The following is an 18,513-nucleotide window of genomic DNA, read 5'->3' as shown; positions in this document are numbered from 1 at the left end:
AGCGCTTCGCAAGGCTCAATGAAGCCTCGACATCAGCCTTGATGATGGTATCAGAAGCACTGGTAGTGTGAAGAAAAATGTTCAACACTTTCTCGGCCTTGAACATCTTGTACCCAGAGATGAAGTGCTTTTGGGCTCCTGCTGCACGGCCACGCTCCCTGATGTGGGTCTCGGAAAACGTGGATGGAAAGTCCTTGAGCTGCTTTGTCCAAGGGCCGGCTGGAAGTGGTGGCTCTTGTGGCTCCATGAGTCCTCCAAAAAAAAAAAAAAAAAAAGCGAAAATAAAAAAACAAAACAAAAAAAAAAAAAACGTTTAGAAAGAGGTATGGTTACACGATGAACACAGCTTTTTAATGTCTTAGTGTTGTTTTGACTGAGCCCAAAATAACCTAAAAGGTACACCTTGAGCTGACCCGTACGAAAATGTCAGATGGGAGCGGTCCCAGTTCGGGTCCGCGGAGTTCTGAACTTCTGGACAGTTCCGATCAGCGCGATTCTGGGCGTAACCAGTCGAATCCAGTGAGACGCAACGCACTGGAATCGCACGGTGATCGGTGAATCTGATCCGCTCCCCTTGTTCCAGTAGGGTCTGCTCCCAGCCAGCGGCTCCCAGCCAGCGGGCGCGCAAACTGTGGGCGCGCATATGCGTGACTGGAGGAGGGGAGGGAGGGGGGGATGGCGGAGAACTTACGCCACTTTCGCGGTCTCTCGCGTGTCACTAGTTAGGGACAGGCGCCTCCGCTGCATACCCTACGCGGGCGCTGCGAGCGGGCGTTCTCCGCGCGCGCGCCCGGCCAACCCGGCTTTGTCTGCGAGTCAGTTTAGTTTTGTTCTTCGCGCTCGTTGCACGGTCGGTTGGCGCTCGACCGGCGTCGACGTTCGCGCTGCGGGTGCACGGATACTGACGCGCCCATCGTTGCCCTGGATCCCCTGGATGGATACCTACTGACCTCGGCTTTGCATCTTTATTCAGTGTGAAGCTGCCGACCCATTGCACTTTGGCTCGGCATCTGGATGCGCTTGGCGCTGGTGTGCTTGGTGACAATACTTGGACAACTCGGATACCGCTTGCCCGCCGGAACTTCCCGATGCACTCCATCACTGGATACTGTGCTTGTGCGTGCTGTGTGTGTGTGTGTTCCGTGCACCGTGTTTGGCGACGACGCGCGCCTTGCATTCATTGTCTGTTGCAGTCAGCGGCAGCGCTTCGACAGTTTCGGTTCTTCTCCGCTCCCGTCGGACTGCCGGCCGGCGGCGACGTTCGCGCTGCGGGCGCACGGATACTGACGCGCTCATCGTTGCCCTGGATGGATACCCACTGACCTCGGCTTTGAATATATAGTATGAAGCTGCCGACCCATTGCAGTTTGGCTCGGCATCTGGTTGCGCTGGTGTGCTTGGTGACAATACTTGGGCAACTCGGATACCGCTTGCCCGCCGGAACTTCCCGACGCACTCAACACTGGATACTGTGCTTGTGCGTGCTGTGTGTGTGTGTTCCGTGCACTGTTTAATGACGACGCGACGACGTCTGGACGACCGTGTGCGCCGCCATAATTACCGCTGCGCTCACTGGACTCTACAGAAGTCTTCCGTGCGATGCCCTTAGCCGTTACAAGCGAGAGATCGTCGCGATTGCAGACCCACTCCGCCTTGGTCTGAAATCACGACGATCTCTCGGTTGTAACGGCTAAGGGCATAACACGAAATTCTTTTGTAGAGTCCAGTGGTGAGCGCAGCGGGAATTCCGGCGGTGCAACGGTCTTGGGTTTAAAAATGGGACTGGAACTGCGCGGTTCCAGGCTGGATACAAGCTGGTGCCCCAATTTTGGGTCTAGGCGGAACCGGCATTTTTCATTCCGGCCTGAATCTGACATTTTCGTACGGGGACATCTTGACTAGCGAAATAAAATTCTGGAAGGAACTGCGAGTTTCAAGGTGTCTGCCTGGGTGACAACACATCTCTACACTTAAAAAAGGGCATTGGCAAGTGACAACCGCAGAGCAGACTGATTATGAATGCATGCCAAAGGCGCATACAAGCCGCGACGTTGAACCGCCGGCGCTTTGTAAGGGCTCGCGCCGCTGCGAGAAGTTGTCAGGCGCCGCAGCGTTGGATATGCCGAACGGTGTTGCGGTTGTGCAGGCATTCGAACAAATGATTCGCGACGGCAAGGCGGCGTGCTGTATCTTGGTCAACTAAGCGGCACTCGAAGGCACACGCTACAATGTGAGTCAACGAATAGAGCGCGGGCAACTAAATCGCACCGCACCCTGTTCTCGCGTCGGGATTGTTGATTCAGAGCTCTGTCTATCCCAATGCCATGTGCGCGGGTAGTAATAAACGGCTCCTCTCGACTGCACGCGGGTCAAATGAAAATGAACCAAAATGAACAGCTAACAGCGCGATAGGAATCGGTAGTAACGGTAGTACTCACCCGGGGAACGACGCGCGAAGTGGCGTGTTGTCCGTCGGCACTCCCGTCGAAAAAGGCAAAATAAAGACACAAATACTATATATATACAAGAAATATCGCGCGCAGAAGAGAGTAAGAATACTTAGAAGCAATAAAAAATACACTGGAATAGATAAAAATAGGTAATGGAATCGAAAAACGGAGGATTAAGAGGAGGCAAGCGACAAGGCAAGGCAATCTCAAGGGAGAGAGGCCAGGCGAGGGACAGTATTTCCCACAATTCCTCGCGCGCGGGCCGGGGCGCTTGGGAAAACTGCAAATCGTCTATTCGATAAACTGGGCTCGATAAAACGGCATTCGCTAAAACGAGCTTCTCTAACCGCAAGCCTCCGGTTTTCCACACCACCCAGCCTCATCCGGTCTAGCAGCACGTGCGTTTTGTACTCTCGAATCGAAAACCCGGAAAAGGGTGACTTGAGAGCTGGGCAGAGCTGGGTTCACCAGATTCAATCATAAGCCACTTAAAAATTGCCTGGTTTTTCGCTTCGATGCACGTATCGGTGCTCGCGTCTCGGGTCACTGATGGGGATAGGCGGACAGAAGTTCGAATCGAATAGCCCTGAGTGACTCATCAATTTTACATTGCAAAGAAAGCCACGACATACAGCCTCTTCGCAGTGTCGAAATGATGCAGCGCTTTTTGATTCGGAGCATTATTCGCCCACCCCTAATCAATGTTATGCATGTTATAAATTAGCCTGGAACGTGATTGGACCTGGCGGCCCGTGGTATTGGCCTTTAGTCCATCGTAAACGATGAGACGAAGTATAGTACTTTTACTCTGCATCCTGAGAACAAATAAAAAACAAAAAGCAAACAAAAAAAAAACAAAAAACGGTTAAAGTGCAGGCGAGCTGAGACTGACGAGGTGCCGGAAGAAATGTCCCCGGAAAAAACGTCCCCGGAAAAAATGTCCCCGGAAAAAAGTTCCCGGAAAATATGTCCCCGAAAGAAAAGGCCCCAGGTGGAAAGTAAGAAAACAATTTCGGTGGCTTAGATCTAGGGATGTCGCGAACCACTCTAGGTTCGATTTCGAAAGGTTTCGATATTTGCGAAGCGAACTGAGGTTCGATTTCGAAAAATTTCGATATTTTCGTACCGACCGAGGTTCGATTTCGAAAAATTCGCAACTTTTGTCCACAGCGGAGTTTCGAATTCGAAAAGTTCGAAGCTTTCACGGTTTCTAAAATTTCGAATTCGAATATTTCGAATATTTTTTACTTCAGGTTCGATAAATTCGAAGATTTCGAAATTCTTTGTAAAAAAAATTCGAAAACTTCGAACGCTTCGAATTTTCATAGACATGAAGTTCGAACAATTCGAAGATTTCGAATTTCTTTTTGCATAAAGTTCGAAAAGTTCGAAGGTTTCGATTCTCTTTTAACCCTAAATTTAAAAAAAAGAAAAAAAAAATTTCGAAGATTTTGAATTTTTTTTTTTTTCCAAGTTTTCAAAGTTCGAAGTCCGGTTTTCAAGTTCCTCCACAGTTTCAGTTTCAAATAACGTTTTCACGACTCACTGGTTTTCACAAAATCAAGTTTAGAAAAGTTAGGGTGTGATATCTAGATTCTGCGAAGTTTGTCAGGCAATTAAATGAGACGACGAGTGTCCCGGACGTGCTAGAATATTTGCCAGTGCAGAATTGCGATCGCCAGCCCCGGGGGGGGGGGGGGGGGGGGGGGGCGGGGGGGGGGGGGGGGGGGGGGTCTTTAACCTGCATCACGCCGTAGTGATTGCACGAACACACTGTTTTACGAGACTCTTCCAGTTCGAAACGGCCAGGGACGAGCAGGAGGTTGAGGCTCAGAAAAACCGTGAAGCGACCTGGCAAACTAGCTCGCCACCCCTTGCACGCTGGTAGTAATCCGATCCGGTGAAGTTTATAATTGTCCCGGAGGTTTATTTTCTGGGACAAAGGAATCGCCTCGCAAAAAGCACAAAAGCCGACACAACGGGGGGGGGGGGGGGGGGGGGGGTGGGGGGGGGCTTCAGCCTCCTTCTCCCCCTTGCAGGTATTTCGGACTGTTAAAGAAAACAATACGGGGAAAGAGGGCGTGGTCGAGCTTATTTTAATCTGAAATTATTTATGCATATGTATAGCTAATGTCGCTCTTCACTGCATAGAAGGTTGCGTAGATGGTCATTGTTAGAAACTCGTTGTCAGAAGGCACTGCTCGTCACATGCTTAGTGGTTCGGAAGTTCAAAGCTGTCTTTTCGACCTAAACACCTGTGCCGATAGTAACAAAAAAAAAAAAAAAAAAAAAAAAAAGAATAAATGCGGGAATAAAAAGCAGGAGAAAAAAAAAAAAAAACTATCAGGAATTCGTCGGAAGTGTTCTATTCTTGCATATTTAGAGGTTCAGAACTTCGAAACAAGTTTCTTTTACCAAAATGTGTACAGGCACGTCCCAGGAACGTGAAGCGAAAAAAAAAAAAAGTTTTCTTTTAATGACGTGCTAAACTTGAACACTACTAGAAATCTTCTCCCATGAGTTAATTTAATCCTTAACGTGAAAAAACAATAAATATATTATTTTGTATTCTGCAGATGGCAATGATATGTACTGTCTGTGGTGTTAATTTAAATGCGATACCTCAAACAACTTAGACGAAAATAAATATCAAGTTTAGGTCATAATTGCATGCAGATACATGTTTGGACATTTCTTCGAAACTCACGTTGAATAACAATAATCACATTTTAAGACGGCACTTACCTAGGCTATACATAGATCATTCTTAAAAAAGTATAACTTATCTACCATGAATAGCTCCGGCTGCAGCGTGCTTCAAATCTGGCACAAACGATAATCGTCAAAAACCCGTCGTCCTTCCTCGCCCCTTCGGGGATTTATTTCGTTAAACCTAAGCATGCCAGAACATTGAAATAAACGACATTGTCTTTCGTAAGGAACGCAGCACCGCGTGTAAAAGTTCGAGAAAAAAAAAATTACGAATGTACCCCACTACTTGAAATCAAATGAAACCGTCCGCCGGCCTTTCGAAGTTCGACGAACGTCGAACTTTTACCCTAAAAGTTCGAAGTTCGTCGAACTTCTTACTTTTCAGAATTCGAAAGTTCGAAACTTTTCGAATTCTCTTGATAAATAAGTTCGAAAGTTCGAAATTCATCGAATTTTTTGGTCAGTCAAGTTCGAAAGTTCGACAAGCATCGAACCTTGCAGCGCAATAAATTCGAAAGTTCGAAAAAGATCGAATTTTTTAGCGTAATAAGTTCGACGGCTCGAAAAGCGTCGAACTTCTTAGCTTAACAAGTTCGAAAATTCGACCTGCGTCGAATTTTACGATATAGACAAATCGAAAAATCGAAATCTTTCGAATCTTTCGAACCGCTTGATTCGATCATCGAAACTTCGATTCGAAAAAAGTTCGCGGCATCCCTACTTAGATCGGCTATATGCGCACAAAATGAGAGAGAGAGAGAGACGTGTTGAAATGAAAGGAAGCCTGGAGAAGAAGACGCGCTATCAAGCGGCTCTCGTGCAGCGTCAGACTTGGCTACTGCGCAACGGAGGCGCCACACAAAGCAACCGAAGAAATCTGTTTTGGGATATTTGGGAAATCAAATTAATGTGCTCGCCAAAACAAAACTATTGTCTTTTTTTTTTTCATTGTTAAATCAACATTTATAACACTTCTAGCCAAAACCAAATTACTGTGTTTGGGGAAATTTGAGAGGTACCTGTGTACCATTTCCAAATAGGTACAAAGCGCAACACTGTTAGCACGAACAGGCGATCGCGTTTTTTTTTTCTCATAGAAATGAAAGGTTTTTATCAAAGTTATCATAAGTACTGAAGGTGCTCCTTTGGGGGCATAATGGAAACGGTAAAATTTCGTTCCCGCTAATACTTTTTCTACGTAAAATGTGAAAATGCGCCGATGTCGTGTTCGCGCTGTGTCGCGATGTGTACCTCGGGGAATCGGATATTTACTTATTTGTTGGGGCAGTTTATTTTATTTTATTTCTTTTTTCTGCTTGCCACAGGGTGCCTTTTTCCCCAAGGACATATAACCGGACCGCCCGAAGGCCCTGAGGATCAGGGAAACGCAGTGACAGAGAATCCCCCCCCCCCCCCCCCCCCCCCCCCCCCCTCCCTCCCCTTTGAAGACATTTTTTCCTACTTCCCAACTGGGGCCTTTTTTTCCGGGGCCATTTTGCCCCGGGACTTTTTTTCCGGGGCCATCTTTTCCGGGGCCATTTTTACCGGGAACATTTTTTCCTGCACTCGCTTTTCTTACTCCTTCACGAGTTTCCGTTTTTTCAAACCAGTCTCAGGTTTCCATCATCACGTAAAACAAATCAAGCTTACCGAATGATTATGCTCAAGTCACAAATAGGTGTTTTCCTTGAAAGTTCTGAGTGATGGAGACTCCAAATATCAGTATTGTTTTCAAGATTATTTTTTAGGAAAGGTCTGATACAAATGAAGGTAGAAAAGTCCATATCATGTTTTAAATGAATTTTCTTTTCTCTCCACCGTGGTTGCAGGTTATAGATGCCAATCAAGATTGCATAAATGTCCAGCAGACGTTTGCAAGTCAGATGCCAGACCTGCTTCGAGCCGGCCGTGCACGGTCTTCTGCGACAGCGGTCCCTCATCTGAATTCCCTACTCTAGATTGCACACATGCACCAGCTCGCCTTGGATATCATAGCTAGCACGTACTGGCACTACTTTTTTGTTCACATGGATACCAGTACTCTAGTGCCCATATTCTATCTACTATCACTGTACAAATTGGCGCATATTCTGAGTTGAATGTGCACATCGGCTTTTGATTGCAAGGGCATTTTGCGCAAATAAGAAATTGACTGGCTCGTTCATTGTCCCCAGAAGCATGCCAACAAATAGGACATACAAAAGTAAATTTCGTTTTGAAAAAGAGAAATGGCATGATTAAAAATGCTACCTCACAAAAACCTGCACACCATCAGAAGCTGCTTTCAAGTCGTGTTAGGAACATGTTGCAAATATCATGACATGGCAGAAGGAATCTCCTCTCATTTGTTAGAAAATAAAGTATCTCTTTCTGACTCATTTTGGAATGCTCGCCAAGGTGCCGTTATTATGGGCAGCACTTCTTTCATGATTGTTTGCAGTTCAGTTTGGTAAAACTTGGTTGTGATGCTCAGATATAAGCAATTGTTGGAACCAAAGGATCCGGCACTAGGTTCACACGGCAACGTACATATAGTCGACCCACGGCAATTCTCCCCCTGTACAGGGAAGGGTCGTGGAAGGTCACGTGGCCTATATCTGGGTATTGTGAGCGAGGTATGTACCCCGTGTCCCAAATAGCGGCGAGGTTCTTTAAACCGACCGCAAAAATCGGTTGCTTAACCTATCGCGTTACGATTTTGTACAGCGTTGGCCACAGGTGGTGCATTTTTTCTATAAAATTCGCAAAGAGCGAACTTACCAGAGGAAGTAAAAAAAAAAAAAGAAAAAGGCTTATCTCCTATGGAAACGCAGCGAAGCCACCGCTCTTCAAACCATACGGTTTGAAGGCCGGTGGCTTCGCTGTGTTTTCATAGGAAGCCTTTTTTTTTTTTTTTTTCTTTTGCTCATTAGCTTAGGGCCCCTATATTTCTTTATCCGGCCCTGCTTCAAGTACGAAATAAATAAAAAAAAATATATATTTTTTTTTTTACTGAATTAAGATTTAAAATTATAATGCGCAAATTTGACCAGTAAAAGACGTATTCGAGACAAGTTTCTACTTGATACGTCGAGTGTTTGCGGGAATTTTTAGAGTCGAAACTTTCTTCAAACACCCTGTAGTCGTAAGGTAGCAGATTTGTAGTGAAGCAGAAGCTGAAGCGCGTGCATGTTGCTTTGGATAAAGCATGCGTTGCACATGTGTGCGTACGTGCTACAGACAGGTTAATTAAAGCGTGAGGTCGTGTGGCTTCCTGCGTACCTAACAGATCATTTACACGCGTAGGTTGGAGCACCGCGAGCTCGCGCATTCGTGAAGCTACGCGCTCGCGAAGCTGTCATGTCCACACGCTGCACTACGAGCAACATTACAGTTGTATTCGCCGCTTCGATTTCTTCAATTGAGCTGAAACTTAAGAACTCTACCTCCAAACCCCTACATTTCGAGGGACAACCAGGACGGTCGTCTTCGACCTGATATTTCGCTATGGAATGAACTTGTTAAAGGGGCCCTGCAAAGACTTTTTTACTGGTTTTTAATTTCCACCGGGCCTGAGTGCACTGAACGTATTAATGAAACTTTTCTCGAATTTCGCTTTATTTTCAAAGTTATAGGCAAATTAAAATGACAAAAACAAGCAAAAAATAACCCCCTTCATGATGTCTTTGGTCCTGGCTTGAGCGGCCGTGAACTAGGGGAGAGGTAGTGAACTTAACAAGCGGCTCACGGCTGCCGCACTCCGTGTCGACGGCTCGAGAGGGCGCCACTAAGGCATGTGCTGGATAGGCTGGATGAAGCGGGTGGCCAGGGCGGCTCGCATTGCATTTGCTGCGAGATCAAACACTAATTCGGCATGACACTTCATTGGCCAAAAACGACAGCAAACACGGGCTCTGCAATCAGTTCAGAACGGGAGCAACTTCACGCTGCCATACCGTCAAACGGCCAAACCGCAAGCCAAACCTGCTTGCCGAAGGCCTTCGAAACGCTCGGAATCGGAGATCCTCGAGCCCATACGACCGCAGCGCTGCCGCGTACATCCGGAACCTTTTTTCGCTCGCCGCTCGTCGGTGCGTGATCCACTACCCCTTTCTAGTATGCACCGCCTTTTCCACTGCTTGGTGGCGGGTATGTCTTCGCGGGTCATTTCTTGGTTCCATACTTTATAAACTGCATCTGCTTCTTTTCTGATCTAAAATACTGAACAAAGCGACGGCGACCCGCTTCGCTGCCGCTCGGTCACTCGCGCGACGAGGCAAACCGCATGAAAGCGAGGGAGCGCACGACCACGGCGATGAGCGCTAAGTTTTCTAGAAATCCCAAAACCGAGCTACGCGACGAGTGACAGTGAAGCGTGAACCGCATGTAAGCGATTTAGCGAGCGATGGCGACAGCGAAGGGAGTCGGCGACGAGCGACGGAGATTTCTCGCGGTCGGTCGTCGCGTCGCTCGGTTTTTGGATTTCTAGAAAGGGTCGCTTATCGCCTTGGTCGCTTGCTCCCGTCGCTTTCATGCGGTTTGCCACGTCGCGCGAGTGACCGAGCGACAGCGAAGCGGGTCGTCGTCGCTTGTCTCGTCGCTGTCGCTCGTCTCGTCCCGTCGCTCGCCAAATTGCTTACATGCGGTTCAGCCTTTACACACGGTACTCGGCGGCAACAAAGAAAACGGCCCGCCCCCGAGACCAACTTTTCTTCTCTCTTCTGTTCTACGAAGCTTCAACGATATGAAATTAGCACACACTAGCAGCGGACGACCGCGTAGCGTACCCAAGCCAGTCAAACCGAGACCTCGAAAATGGCGGATCGACGGTGGCGCTCCCTGGCAAAATCGAACCTGCAGGCTCAGTGAATACCACCTATTGGCACCGCGGGTTGCCCCCGTAGGTAGAGGAGGTTTACGTGTCGTCCGGTTAAAATATAACACACTGATATTTAGTTACCCTTTCCGTGCCCGCTGGCTTGCCCGAACACCAAGAGACGTGGAAACCGCAAAAAAGGTAGACGCTTAAATATGATTGCAGGGGTTTTCCCGATCTGTTTCCCCGACTGACTGGCTCGGACGTCGTTCGTAATAGTTGGACGCCAGCGAGATGGTCATGCTACCAGAGAGTCAAGGATGGGCGTCGACACCCAACAATGTAACCAGGGTTGCAACTTGGACGGGCCGACCTTGTTAACCATACACGAACGTCTAATTTGCTTTTTTTTTTTCTTTTGTTTGGTGGGACTGTCTTAATGCAATCAGAATCATTGTGGGTCTGCTATACATTGAACAGCAACAGAAGGGTCACAGTGGAGTAGATGCATGGTGTCCATTTCCACAAGGTTGTGACCGAGGTGCCCGACTTGGAAAGGTTCAGTGAAACCTGTCGCTGAACCTAGGGCCAGATCACCTATATACAGGGTGTTTTTTTTTTGTTTTTTTTTTTATTAGGCTTTACAGATGTCTAAAAAACTTGTGAAAGTTACACTAACGCGGTCTGCGCGGGTCAGCTATATGGCCAGAGGGACATAATATAGGACCTAATAGTCACGATAAGCAAGACAATTAAAATTTGTGAAATAATGTTTTAACTGCTGAAAACAAACATATCGTTCCAATTAGAAACTTCCTGAACGTCATTGTAAGCAACTAAATCGGTAAATTTTAAAAAGATTTGGAGCGCATGAATAGCATGGTGGTGTGTTAGGCTGGTGGCGCAATAACTGGTAATAAGCATATGGTGGTGTCACCATCCCCATTTTTGCACCACCAGCCTTGCACCTGTTGCACGAGTGGAAACCTTTAGTGGACCACCGCACTTCTCAAGCACTCCAGATCTTTCTAAAATTTACTGGGTTAGTGATTTCTGACGATGCTCAGTAAGTTTCTTATTCGAACTATAGGTTTATTTTCACTAATTAAAACGTTAATGCACAAATCTGAAATAATTACCCGACTTATTGCGACGATTGTCTCCCTACATTATATGTCGCCCTGGCCGTATAGTTCACTTCACGGACCACATTAGTGTGGCTTTTGCTTTACGGCTTTTTTATAAACGGTCTGTAAAGCTTTAAAAAAAAAAAAAACGTATAGAGGTATACAGTCAGGGATGGGCAAAATACATGCAAATATGTATCTAAATACAAATACAAAATACTTTGTTAAAAATGTATTTAATTACAAATCTAATTGCATTTCCAAAAAAGCATTTAAGTACAAGATACAAATACAACCAAATGTATTTGGTCTCCTCCAAATACTTTTCCAAATACATTCCTCAAAATTTGCGTCAGCGACTTCAGGGCACCTGCAACGGGTTTCTGGGTATCTCATTTTAATTTTGCATCGCACACTCGGGAGTTAGTGTGCGAGGCTTTAGTAACGTAATAAAAATATAATCACAAAAAAATGTAATCAGCTTGGACGTTTTGAAAAAAGTACAGAGCTTCAAGCAGCTTTTTTTGTTGATTATACATTTTGGTATAGACCAACAAAGAACCGAGACGACCAAGACGCGCAGCACTAGCTAGATAATTTTTTATTGTTGCAACTCGCACCAGTTACGAACATCTGGACTACCCGCACATTTACAATGTTCCAGGCAAAAATATGGATGGAAATCGGGCTGGAAAGCACCACAAGTTGTCACAGGCACTTATTTAGCCAGTCTGCCTGTGAACGTCGATTTCGTCACTATTCTTGCCCTGGACTAGAACCGTAATCAGTCACTAAACGCTTGTGCTTGATTGGGAGACACTGCATTCGGTGCAGAACATAGTTTTCTTCCTGCTCTGGACAGTGACAATAAATTTGAGGGATGTATTTTCGCCCACAAAATCGTATTTAATTACAATTGTATTTGAAATACCCACGTTTTAGTATTTAAATACACATGTCAAATACATTACCCAATTTGTAATTAAATACAAATGCAAAATAACAAAGTATTTGAAATACGTATTTCAAATACTGCCCATCCCTGGATGTAGTTAACTGCAAGGGAAAAATGTCTGCAAGAGGAGAGTTTCAACAGTGCATGATGCTATGTACTTCCCCGCAAAAAAAGGATGCAGTAGTGAGTGCTTCATATGACAAGCCCGTTAAAACATTTTAATGTTTATTTCCAACTTGTTTACATCAGATGGCACACTTCACACAATGTGCATTCCATACACATTTGAAACATGACCCCTGTCTTCATGGGTTCGATATATCAAGGGCCAAAGAGTCTACAGTCAAATTCATGTGAACTCTGAGCGCATAAAACAAAAGATGAACAGCAAAATGCAGATGAAGCCTTATGAGCATCACTGCACCTAGTGCAGTAAATTTTTTTTTTAATGTGCAACGAAGTGTGAGTGAAATAGTACACTGGTAGACATCTGCCATTTGAAGAACAGACTCAAGAAATTCTATTTACATTTTTTTTTTCATTCAATGTCCACTTAGAAACGACCAGGTCACTATGGAAGGAAGGAAGCCATGGGGTCGTCGTCCCGCTTTCGCTTTAGGAAATATGCCTCCATCTCCTCCTCAGTAGGTGCCTTGATCTCGTACATGCTGTTGTATTTGCGCTTCCGTTCGTCCGTCTCTTGCTTCTGGTCCTGATCAAACTCCTCCATAGCCTGCAAACACATAAAAATCACACTCGCATCCGCGAGTCTGACCTACGCTACCTAGAGGCTGGCGGGCTATGTCCGCGAGATACGACCAAATTGGTGAAAATGCCCCAACTGCTTCCAGGCAGAAACAAATTGGTTTGTGCTTGGAGCATGCTCCGGTATATTGGCACAACTCTCGACAGATTGATGCAGACGTGGTACGTTTAGAGAGAAGGAGTTTGGAGACTCGCACATTGTGCGCCAGTGAAGGCATGCAGAGAGGTGCCCACATTTCCCCGATTTCCCTGGCTGGCTATGCTGCGACCAAGTCTGACCGAGGGATGGCGATTGAAAGACAAAGAGGTTAGCCTGGATCTTTGTTCTATAGTCGGCCACTCCGTGCCGAGTTAAAAGAAAGGGAAGATGCAGCAATGAGAAAGCACAGTGATACAACGATGATGCACCAACCAAATGCCCAAGACAAGCATAAACTACTAGGGGAGAAGCAAAAAAAAAGGATATTTTGTGTTTCATTATCTTTAAACCTTCATACTTTATGTATACAACATTAATGACCGAAAACGATCGCGGAACTAGTCAAAGAGGCATTTGAAGAACACCCGGCAACCCAGAAAGGCATGAATTTAGCCATTTTCGTGTGTGCGGTTCTTCAAATTGTGACATTGCCTGCCATCACATTTATTTTGAGAAGTAGGCCTAGCCGTCTTCTCTGTCACATCTGTATCTTCAATGTTTCACAAACAACTAACAACTAATAAAAATATATTTTTCCTGCCGCGAAAGAGTATCGCTACACATTTATGGTAGTAATATTCAAACACATTTTTCTCTTTTTGTAATTTTGGGGCCTCGTCACAGTTGACACACAAGAATTTGTTCTCTTAACATTGTCCTATCACCAGCAAATTTGGCATGCATATGATTTAGAATGCATATCCTAAACATTCTAATTAGAATGAATATTTTTTATCTTTATAAAAAAAAATATATATATATATATATATATATATATATATATATATATATATATATATATATATATATATATATATATATATATATATATATATAGCTTTTTGCAAATAGCATTTTTGTTATTTTAATTTTTTTTTTAATTGAAAGGTTTTGCAGACATTATTTTTGTTGTTCGTTGCACTCAGTGCTTTAACCCTTTAACCACCAAGTAATCTTTAAAAAAAATGTACAAACTTTCCCAAATTTTTTTTCATTTGCACATATTTTTCTTATGTGGTTGTGATTTTGCAATTACATTACTTAATTAGGTTCTGATAGGTATTTACAGAAAAATTTTAAAAGAAAAAGTTGATTTATATAGAAGCTTTCCCTCAGTGCATGTAAGAGTGAGAATAACACATGCTGAAATGCGCAGTATTTATTTGAAAATACGCACCATAACGAAAGATCAAGTGCCTAGACGTTCCTCCGCACTAGCGCTAACAAAGTTCCGTAAGTAATGATTCCTTACAGAATTATTAGCGCAAGGAACACCATCATCTCTTCGCGGTCCACCGGTTTCCATCAAGAACCCCGCGCTGGGAAATGCGGAACCGCATAGCGATTTGTCTCCGTCACAATGAAGTTGGGAAGGTCCCAATCAAAAAAACAACAAAAAACCTTGAACCAGCCGAGAATGTCTTTTTCGTCAGTGGGTTGCCGCAGAATCTCAGGCACTGCACAAAACGGAAACCTCGGAGGCGCGGCTGAAGGGTTTTCAGCGTTTACGCATTGCCACACTCGAACACTAACCCAGCGCATCGTCTAATTCGTCACTGAGGTCATCGTCATGTCCGACTCACTTTCAGAGACAAATTCGATGTCTTCATCGTCACTACTGTTCGAGCTGCCGCAAGAGAGAGCCCGTTTCCGAAGGCCGTCACTGGCATCACTCAAGCGCGCTGCCATCTCTGATCACTGTTGCAAGGCTAGATACGTACCAAAGGCCAAAACACACTATATTTGCGCGACCTCTCCTGCCCTCCAGTGTTGAAAATTGAAACTAAAGCTGATGGACGAACCTGTCTCGTGTTTGGCAGTGAAAGCAAACCATCATTTTGGCTGGACGAGTGTGACTCGTCATCGCCGATATTGGTACAACCTTCCATGACGAGTACAGCTCGGGTTGAGTGGTTAAAGGGTTAAAAGGAATGAATGGGCTTATTTTTACTAGGCTCTTAAGGTGTGTAGCCATGCCCCACACATGCATAAGAACATGGTTATTTTGCATGTGTAGTGCATCCAGAACATAAAAAAGCAAGCTACCATATTTACTCGAATAATGAGTATCAATATTTGGTCTTTTTTTTCCCCTCACAAATGAACACACTTACAATTTTTGGCTCTGCGAGTCTCAAACTGCGTCCAATTTTTAATTGGATGCAGTTCGAAAGGAGATCATGCACTATAAATTGTAAACATTTAATTATCGTAAAAAAAAAAGTTTTCTCCTGGTGCATGTTTTCTTAAAAGACAATGATTGTCATAATAAACTCCCTCTTGTCCCTGCTGACTTGGTACCAAGCTACCCGGCATGCCTGAGGGGGTCCTGTTTACTTACCTTTTTGATCTTTTCCTGCCTCTCCTTGGCCGTTTTCTCATCAGTGTCCTCACTGTCCGAACTGCTCGATGCCTTCTTGGCCCTCTCCTTCTTCTCTGCCCTCTTCCTCTTCTTCTTCTCCTTCTTCTTCTTTTTCCTCTTCTTGTCACTTGTTTTCTCCACAAATTCGCCTTCCTACAAAGACAGTTGGGCAAGCTAGGGGTCACCTCCCGTTCAAAAGGGACTAACGTTACTAGATCAAAATTGGTTGACAAGCTTCCTAGAACGCCTGGTGCCATTTCGTGGCGCATGCGCTTGGTGGCACTTGCTACAGCCCGCCCAATGGACAGAACCGGTGGAACGTTAGATGCACATTACCTACGGTGGAAAGGGATTCTATAGTTGTTTTTATGGTAAACATAAATTAATGTTTGCACAAAAGTCAAAAGGAAAAAAATCGTCGTTCGAAAACTGTTTTTCTTCGTTGCCCGTGGAGGCGTTCAAAAAAAGAACCGATTTCGAACGTCGCTCTTCCATGGAGCTTGTCAACCGATAGATCTAAGAATGTTGAAAGGGGCATTCTAGCAGAGATGACTATGCCATGTTTCCTTTGAAAGTCCCACATTCTACTTCTGGAAAAGTTGACAAAAACATGTTACAAAGTTTGACTAAGGCAGCTTTAAATGAATAGAGTATTGGTACCTCGTCTGAAAATGGTGACTTTGTTCCCCTTTTTACAGTAACACGGTTGTGCTGCAGCACTTTCCAAGCGAGAGAATAAAAATGTGGGTAATGGCATTTTGAGCTTATCAGACTCATCACTATTTCTCCACAGGGCGCGGTTCTGTCGGGGCCGAGATGCGCTCCGATTGCAAACCGAAACTTAGAAACCAGTTGAATTTGTGCGGTTTTTCAGAAAGCCGTAAAATCTATTGTTCTGCAATTTGTTGATTTAGTGTTTTTCGATGATGCTGAGCAATTTTCTAATTGAAACCATGCCCTTAAACACAATATTAAAAAAGTTAATTATGCAAAAATAACTAACAATCAAATTATCTCAGACTTTAATAATTTTCCTAAATGGGCCCCTGGCCCAGGATCAAAACAACACAAGCCTTTTTTTGTTGCGATGCAGTTTTCGCAATATCAAACTTGTCCAATTTCGGGAAACACCCTGTATGTAAAAAAAAAAGGCAAACAAGTTGCACCGTTGTATAAGATGCACCAACGGAAATTTGGGAAAAAGACAGCAACACATATGCCGAAAACATGGCAACTTATTTCGGTGATGTGTGTAGAACCTGGGCAAAGTGACCTCGGGTGACTACAGAACTGTCGCACAAATGCAGCCAGCAGATGATGGCCTACGTTGCCAAATCCAACCCTGTACAACTTACAGTTGCAGACACAATCTCCTTCTGCACCACTGCCAAGGAAGACGTCGAGGCCCCCCTTCCGTCAGTCTCCTCCTCTTTAGTGTCCTCCACTGCACCTCCGCCGCCTTCAGGATTCCCTGCCGGGGGACCTCCCGCTGTCGTTGCAGGCATCAGCAAGGAGCTGCCAGACTGAACAGGGAAAACAGAAAATCAGGCACGCAAATGTGACACCGCAACAATGCCTTGACAAGTATCACCGAGCCAAGTCAAATGAACTGTACGGATGCACAGGCAGCGGGAAGCCAGCCTGCCTTCAAACTGCGGCGACTAGCGTCATCCCGGCTACAGGGAAGCCATTATCCAAAAACAATACGATTGCCAACTACGAGTCTTGAAGGGAAGCTGAAGCGATTTGGTGCTTGAGGAAACACACTTAAATCATCTTCATTGGAGCTCCAGGATCTCGAATATTGAGATTATTTTTTAATTTGGTGCACCAAGGCTGCAGAAAATCATTTTAAAAGTACCGCCGAAGGCCCTCCTTCCAGGAGTGTGACGTCACAAAAGGAGTTTTCGGAATCTTCGCTGTCACGAATCTTTGGCACCTATCAAAGCTACCCAGGCGAAAATTTCTAACTGGGACCAGTTGGCACCTCAACTGGTTTCAACTGGGACTAACTGGGAATCAACTGGGACTAACTGGTCCCAACTGGGAATCAACTGGGACCAATAGGAGTCCAACTGGGACCAGCTAAGGGGTCAACTGGTTTTAACCATTCCCAGTTGGGAGTCAACTGGTTTGAACCATTCCCAGTTGGGATTCAACTGGTTTGACTCCCAGTTGGGAATGGAGTGAACTGGGAAAAGTAACTGGTTGGAGCGATTCCCAGTCGAACTTCAAATGCCTTTCCCGTTCCCAGTTCACACGGGGCAACAATTTTGACAAGTTGGGGTGTATTGACCTTTGCTAATGAAGAAAACTAAAAACACTAACATTTTTAGATTTATACAAATAGGGAATTTTAATTACTGGGGTACATTTATATATTTATAAAAATATAAAAATTTTAATTAACTAAATAATTTTTAATTGGAAAATATAATTAGTGACAAAATGTGTTCACCTACATTTACACTTTTAGTGCATTATTAAAATATATTAAAACATTTATTTAAATACCTACAGTATTTTTTTTTCTTTTAATAAATAAATTTATCTTTTGACTAATCAGAGCTAGCCGTGGCACGCGGGTGCGGATTAGTGGTACGCGCTGTCGACAGATGGCGCTGCCTATGCTGACGGCGGAGTCGGACGGTCGCTGCGGACGCGGTAGAGAAGGGTCGCCATCGCCAGGCCATCGCCCAAGTTGGCGTCGTTATGAAAATGTCAAAACTACAGCTGCGCTTCCTTGGACCTAACTGTACACACACCACGGTGGCGGCGAAGAACTTCGAGGATGGAAAGATGCAGTTCAGCGATCGGAGGGCACCCAGGAAAGACCGGGCGGTAGAGAACACGCCGCGGAGAGCACAATGGCGAAAATGGCGGGAGGTCTACCTCGAAAATGTTCGACTGTTGTGACAGAGATTGCAAGGTGGGAGCGCTACCGCATCTTACCGGTACTTCTCCTGCGCAACGCAGGATAACGGGTGAGCACCTTTTTCACGCGATGGGAAGAGAAGCTGAGGACGTCTTCACTAACGGACGCCAGCGGCCAATCTTCCTTCATCTCATCAATACCACCTCTGAAAAAGCGATTCAACCGTCGCAAGCAAGTGGCTAAACCCGGAGCGTGTACGTCACCGAACCTATT

At 45.0% G+C, this 18,513-nt stretch overlaps 1 protein-coding gene across 4 annotated transcripts in view; it reads right to left on the bottom strand.

Annotated features, from left to right (window-relative positions):
- Nucleotides 1–12,247: 12,247 nt before the first annotated feature.
- Nucleotides 12,248–18,513, bottom strand: part of LOC8030956 (pre-mRNA-splicing factor SLU7) — a 61,558-nt gene continuing 55,292 nt past the window's right edge. For all 4 annotated transcript variants that reach the window (XM_029980251.4, XM_029980248.3, XM_029980250.4 and 1 more), the window contains exons 13-15: nt 16,721–16,888; nt 15,345–15,518; nt 12,248–12,772 (exon numbers count right to left, since the gene is read on the bottom strand). In XM_029980251.4, coding sequence (XP_029836111.1) covers nt 12,611–12,772; nt 15,345–15,518; nt 16,721–16,888 — 504 coding nt within the window. In that variant the 3' untranslated portion in view covers nt 12,248–12,610. The remainder of the gene's footprint in view (nt 12,773–15,344; nt 15,519–16,720; nt 16,889–18,513) is intronic.

This window comes from Ixodes scapularis, unplaced genomic scaffold, assembly GCF_016920785.2.
Source record: "Ixodes scapularis isolate PalLabHiFi unplaced genomic scaffold, ASM1692078v2 PGA_scaffold9__187_contigs__length_104089568, whole genome shotgun sequence".
NCBI classification, from domain to species: Eukaryota; Metazoa; Arthropoda; class Arachnida; order Ixodida; family Ixodidae; genus Ixodes; species Ixodes scapularis.
Note: the sequence above shows the minus strand (reverse complement) of the source record. Positions and strands in the feature narration are given on the sequence as shown.